Raw genomic sequence first — 7,144 nt, forward strand, 5'->3', positions numbered from 1 at the left:
TTCTATTTTTAGCAGAGACAGTATCTCATTCTTGCTTAGGCTGGTTTCAAACTCCTAAGCTCAAGCAATCCATCCACCTCGGCTTCTCAGAGCACAAGGATTACAGGTATGAGCCACTCCACCATGCCTGGCCTTACTATATTCTCTGTAATAGCTCTGTAGTTTCAAGAGAAAGTAATTTAATCACTGATTAATGCACATTTAGTTAGTGTATCTTTCTATTCTATTTCAAATACTTCTGAAATGAATACTCTTATTCATATTTCTGTATTCAGTTGTAACATTTTTACATAACACAAATTCCACATACACAGATAAGAACATACGGTTTTAAAAACATTAAGTACATTTTAAAATTAATACCTATTTAAATTAACTTTTTTCTAGAACTATGAAAGCTTAAAAGATAATGTTTTAAAGTTGAATAGCATCACTTCTTAACCTTCTAATAACCAATGTGTAGTAAATACATCAAGGTCATTCTTAAGGCAACTTATTGCCAGAAAAAATTTAGATCACACATGATGCATCTATTATTAGAAATAATATGACTAATAAGATAAAAAAGTCTTTAATTTTTTTTTAATGGGAAGAGTAGTCATTTTGATTATAATATGTTCCAAGATGTTACACAGAGATAGGAAGTAACAAATATCAGTCAGTATAAAATAGATTTATTGTCAATATTCAGTCATTAATACAACCCAGGTAAATGAAACATCACTTCATACAAGGCTCAGATACTCTAAAATGCTATCTTAACTTCACATGTATAATATGAAATGATAAATAAAATTACAATGTAAGAAAAAATATTACAAAAATCACAATTGTAATAGACCCTTGTATGAAAGTTCTTTATTTCTGAAGTTCTGCCTTAGGGCATAATACCACGCTACATATCAGAATCCAAAATAAACTGTTCCTTGAGGTCACAATACTCAAAAATATACAGGATGCACTCAAAAATACAGGATGCACTCAAAAATACCATGTCTGACAGGAATAAAAAGTGAAACAGAGAAAGCCTTCCACAATGTTGGGGAGGGCAAGAGATAGCAATCAATTATTCTATGTTGGTTTTTGCTGGAATGGCCTCAAACAATTTATAGCACTGACAAAGGGTCTATAGAAGAAGGGGGTTGGAAATGGGATCAGTCTCAGCTCTACACACAAAAATATCCAAATCAGATCAAATTCAGTTAGTTCTAAGGCACTGTTTCCAATGCTCTCTGCTCTCAATCCCTTATATGGACTTATTCCATGTATATGTTTTTTCTTTTTTTCATAAGATTTACCAAGCGTACCTTCTGTTTTCTATTACCCTAAGTTCAAACCAAAAAGGATTAAGCAAAACAAGAGAATCTACCACTTCATTCAGTTTTAAAGACACAACTTCTGGTTCAAATATTAATCAAGAGACTCAGGCATATCCATCCTTCTTTCACATATACTCCAACCTCCCCTTACATATTGACCCCAACCTCAATTTTAAGCAAATACTAAAATTTGGGGGAAGTTTTAGAATTTTTCCCCCTTATCAATAATTTTTCTGTTGAAAAGTTGCTTTGGTTGGCAGCAATATAAGGAATTGTTTGGAATGCTTAGTCAGAACAGATAAAAAAGGATGTGACCAGTGAATTATTGTAACCTATCAGAGTAGGTAGATAACCTATTTTGTAGGTAGACAGGAAGAATTTACTAATGGATTTCCCTCACTCATTTCAGAAGAGAGAAAAATGTGTCTTCAAAAGCAAAGGAAAAAATTAGATAAAGAAATACAGCAAAATATTAATACTGTAGTAATAGTAGGGAAGGGAATGCTTATAGCCAACCTACCTTGCTGAAAACTATCTGACATAAAAATCAAACTTTTTCTCCATTATTCTTTGCACAAAATTAACAGTTGCTTCACATCAACAGGAGCAGAAAGCCACTAAAACATTTTCTTTCAAAGGTGAGCATTAGAGAAAGGAGGAAAGGTAGAGACAGCTCACTCAAAGAGGTCCTCAAACATGCGTTGTCCCATGGCTATATATGCTTCCTTTTCTTCTGGTGTCATCTGGGCTACCAGCTCTGGCCGTTGACTCACTTCACTGTAGGAGAATGGACGGCCAGCCACCATGACAACAGGGTCATCTGCTACTTCTTCAAACTCATCATCCTCCTCCTCATCCTCTTCTCGACGATGTACAGCCGCAGCTGCAGGACGGGGTGGAGAATCATCATCTGACTCACTGGTCTCACTCTCTGAGTCACTGCCATTGGCGGTGGTCACAGGAGCAGACGCCCCCACTGAACCAGTCACAGCGGAGAGAGTCTTCTTCTCGTGAATAAGCAGTGCTCGCATGACCTCCTCATTATCATCAGGCCCTGCACGGCCTTCCTCACGCTCCTGAAATGCGTCCATATCCATGCCACCTGGGGAGTAAAACTCAGAAAGTCAATATCCTTAAATATAAATGGTATTCCTTTATAACCAATAGTATTTAAATAATATAATGAAATAACACAGACTTCACTAGTTCCATTTCTTGAGCTGCTGTACATAAGATATTTAAATGTTTCTTATAACTGGAGCTTAAGTAGCATAAAGACCAAATACGTGGATCTTAGGAGTTAATATAGCATGAATTTGAATCCTGGTTCATGCAAGCTAGAGCACCATGAGCAAGTTATCTCTAACCTTCAATATCTTTTTCTATAAAATGGGATGATAAAAGCATCTATGTTCTAAGGCGTTGGATAAGAACACATGAAATAATGCCTATAAAGGACTAAGTATGGTAGCTGGCATATTAGCAAATCAAAAGATGGATCCTCATCTTGCTCAGAGTAAAAGCCAAAGGCCTTCCTATGGCTTATAAGGTCCTACCCATAACTGGAACCCTTCCTGACCTCTTCTTGCTTATTCTGCTCCAGCCACAGTGGTCTCTGTGGACTCCTACCTCATGCCCTTTACATGGCCTGTTCCCTCTGCCTGGAATATTTTCCCTGTACATACCCACACAGCTCCTACATGTCTTTACTCAACTGTCACCTTCTCTGAATTCACCCCATCCCTCATTCCCAATGGCTTTATATTTTCCCCGCAGCACTTAATTTTTAACTCAATAAATAAATTATGTCCCTAAAGCAAACTAAGCATACTTTGAACTCTTTATAACGAAGAGATGTAAATTTAGGAATGAAACTTCTCTCACTTCACCACACACCTATCATTTTGTGTACACATCCTCTGTGATACAGTGCAGAGAAAATATTTCAGAAAAACAGCTGTCTTCAGTATTCTGTTATACTACCAAACACATCACCATTTAAAATACATAAAAGGATTAAAAATGTTGCTTGTGACCTAATTCCTCACTTTAAACCCTAACACTTAGTAGCTATGTGACTTTGGCCAAGTTACTTCTCTCTCTGCTTTACTTTTCTCAAGTATAGAAAGGGAAAAAAACATAACAGTATTTATGCCACTGAATTACTGTGAGGATTCAGGGCATGTCTACGTAGTGACTGGAATAGTGTTATTTATCATTAACCTCATCAAGAGAAGGCTCAAAAAAATGCTCATTTCTGACTGTGGATGAAGTGAAAGCATTTTCTCATCAACACATTAGAATGGATTAGCTATAATTGCTGCACATTTTGGAAAGTACAGAACTCCTAAGAAAAGATACTGGCAGATAAGAGAAAGGGAAACTAGAATTAACAAATTAAAAGTTTAGGTCAGAGAAAAGAGGCTTTTGGTAACATGGATATCAAAACAAGAGTTAAAATCAAACTGAAATACTTCAAAACATTGCCAAAGGCTGAACTTCCTCCCTAGAGCTCTTATTGCCAATGCAAAATTTCAACAATAACAAAAAAGGCAAGGAATGAACACAAGTCTCTACGGCAGTAATTGCTTCTAAAAGAATACTCTAAATAGTTTAATACTACCAATATAGGGTTTTGAGTAATATTTAAAGTAAATATAAAAACAGGAGAAAGCAAATCGGGTCCTAAACTAAGTCACATTTAACATATTTCTAACAGAAATAAGGAATTATTCTGTTATAGATGAAGGTGGAAAACAAAAAACAAGGATAAATGAACAACTCTCTGGATGGTAAGTGAAAACTTAGTTCTATGAAAAGTCTTATTTAACAGCATTATAAATGACAAAGACAACATATGTTGTGAAGCTATCAAGTTCCCTGATTATGCTACCAGCGGTTCTCAACCTGTGGGTCATGACCCATGGGAACTGTATTAAAAGGCCATGGCATTAGGGCTGTTGAGAACCACTGTGCTAAGCAATTCAGAGTGCTTAAAGGCCAAGCTGCAGCAAAAAACTAAGAACTGAAGGTTGTATAAATGAGCAGCAAGGTAGTAGATCTAGTTTTATACTGGCAAGTGCAAGAAAATCTGCCTACAGAAAAATAATCTAAAATACGCTGAAAGACATTGATTCAACCTATTGGATTCAAGGTAGAAGAGGAGTCTAAGAAGTACCTGCATATGTTTCTGAAATTATTGGTCTTGACATGATTCACAACCAAAGTGACAAAATGTCAGGTAAAAACCAGAAGATACAGGAAACAAAACTCAAATAATTAGTGATGAATCTATGCACGAACAACACATATTGTTCGGTTATTGGTCTAAAAGTACATTATAATTGGAAATGGTCCAGAGAAAGATAACCAAAATCAACAAAAACTGTAGGTAGAGGTGGGAAAGAGGATTATTTATAAGAAAAGCAGATTCAAAAAAAATTAGAACTTTCAGCGTAATTATAAGATATGATTGAAATCTATAAAATTCTGAAAGATATATTGGCTAGGCGTGGTGGCTCATGCCTATAATCCTAGTACTCTGGGACTCCAAGAAGAGTGTATTGCTTGGAATTTTAGACCAGCCTGAGCAACAGTGAGACCCTGACTCTACTAAAAATAGAAAAATTAGTCGGGTGTTGTGGCAGGTGCCTGAAGTCCCAGCTATTAGGGAGTCTAAGGCAAGAAGATCAATCATTTGTGCCCAAGAGACTGAAGTTTCTGTGAGCTATGATGACATCATCGCACTTTACTTTGGGTGTCAGACTGAGACTGTTTCACACACACACAAAAAATTTCTGAAAGATAACAACATGATGAAGTTTGAGGAAATTAAGCATAGCACAAGATTCACTTCATAATTTCACTCACTAGAGGCTATTCTACTACCATAATACTTTCAAAGATGAACTGAAAACAACATACTATCCCATTTTATGTAAAAAGAAATACTCACAAAACTTAACTGACTAGACAGGATGACTTATTTAAGGCCCATATGATTCACATTCTATCATTCTTACAAACACAGAACGTTAAATTTCTAAGCTTGATTTTATATAATGCTGGTTAATAAGATTTATTCAATTTTGTTTCTAAGTTCAAAGAAAAAAATGTTTGGTTGCCTCAAAAGCAGGCAAAAAAATCAAGTTGGAGAAAACAAATCTATTAAATAGCTGTACAGCCTAACTGCTATACAGGGTGGACCTAAAGGGCATGTGCAATTTAAAATAGTTTAACATAGTAAACTGAACATGAACTTGATGTTCACCCTGTATAATCTAAAGCAATTTAAATAAAAAATAACTAAACATAGTACGCTGATCAGAGAGGAAACAGACTAAAGTACCATTGCCAAAGAAAACTTTTTTCTTATTGAAATTTAAATATCTAAGAGAATCACTAGAGGTCCGCTTTGACCATCACTACCCACCTCCATACTACTTTCAAACAACACAGTGTGCTAAATGCTCATTATGAAGGAAAATAAGTCAGGGGAAAGGTCAAAAAACAAGAGATTCCGGTGACGTGTTAGCCATGATACATAACCAGGGAATAGCAGTAGTAAATTCACATACTGATAGTATCTAACAAGAGGTGCAGACTCCCATTCATCTCTACTTCCCAGTTTGAGTAATCTGTGTCCAGTCTTAGCCTCCCATTTTCTACATACTCCTAAATCACACAACCCAAAGTCTTGAACCCAGTAATTTGGAGTAAAACTTAAATCTTTTTGGACTATGAGAAATGTTTAATCCTTTACACATGTGGTTATCTACGAATGTATTTTGAGCAGCACAAACTCCTTGCTAATGTTCGTGACAGACAACATTAAAAAAGTTTGGAGCAGTACATAGTTTTAACTCCCAAGTCAGAAAAACACATATAAATTAGGACAATGAGAGATTGCAGGAGAGGTAAACATGGCTACCTTGAACACAATAGCACTTTCCTAAGAAATTAAGATGATGGATGGCAATGTTTCAAATGTAAAAACAGATTTATAAAGCTATTTGTTATTTCCACTAAGTTGAAGGATAGTATGAGTACACTGGTTGGGTTTTGCACTTACTTCCTGATATAATGCAATTACTTATTTTATACAACAGGTATAGTGGATTACCCATAAAACTAAGAATTGCCCAGTTTACCATTAAACCAAGTTACATTGAACCCAAGAGACATGTGATTACTGATTACTTCTACTCTTACCTTCTTTCATCTCTTCAGAACTATATGCCCCTTGGACAGTGCTCTCTCTCAACCAAATGGGCCTCTCTTTGGCAGATTTCCCCTCTAGTGAGGCTCGATGAAGATCTTCTTGGTCATCCATGTTAATGACAACATTCTGAGTGTATAAGTCCTCATAAGAGGGACCTTTGGTGGTCCATGCTTCCCGGTGGTGCCCACCTGCCAGGCCAGCAGCTCCAGCAGTATATGCTGTGCGGTCCTTGCTATATAAAAAAGAGGATAGGAAAAAGAAAAGTTAAAGTCTTGGTGTTTTGAAAAGGATGGCTGGGTCATTACTGAGGTATTATAAATAAATGCTATGTAGCAATCATACACATGTGCTTTAATAATTCTGAGAAACCACTTCTATACCTCAGGGTGAAAGTTGCATGGGTTACAACAACACATCAGACTACATATTTCTAGTTAAGTTCTTCAAGCACTGGATCCTCTGGTGTACATAAACGACTGAGGTTTTACAGAGGAAGGTGTTTCAATAACTACTCACAAGAGAAGAATGATAGGGTGACTTAATCCACTTAAGAACACTAGGATCTGGGAAAAATCTCTTCCAGTAATACCATTCATAAGTATTT

General features: G+C 36.1%; 1 protein-coding gene across 1 annotated transcript in view; it reads right to left on the reverse strand.

Annotated features, from left to right (window-relative positions):
• Positions 1 to 847: 847 nt before the first annotated feature.
• Positions 848 to 7,144, reverse strand: part of GTF2E1 (general transcription factor IIE subunit 1) — a 36,127-nt gene continuing 29,830 nt past the window's right edge. The window contains exons 4-5 of the mRNA XM_003795086.2: positions 6,531 to 6,772; positions 848 to 2,421 (exon numbers count right to left, since the gene is read on the reverse strand). Coding sequence (XP_003795134.1) covers positions 1,994 to 2,421; positions 6,531 to 6,772 — 670 coding nt within the window. The 3' untranslated portion in view covers positions 848 to 1,993. The remainder of the gene's footprint in view (positions 2,422 to 6,530; positions 6,773 to 7,144) is intronic.

This window comes from Otolemur garnettii, unplaced genomic scaffold, assembly GCF_000181295.1.
Source record: "Otolemur garnettii isolate 467f Iridium unplaced genomic scaffold, OtoGar3 scaffold00089, whole genome shotgun sequence".
Classification (NCBI taxonomy): domain Eukaryota; kingdom Metazoa; phylum Chordata; class Mammalia; order Primates; family Galagidae; genus Otolemur; species Otolemur garnettii.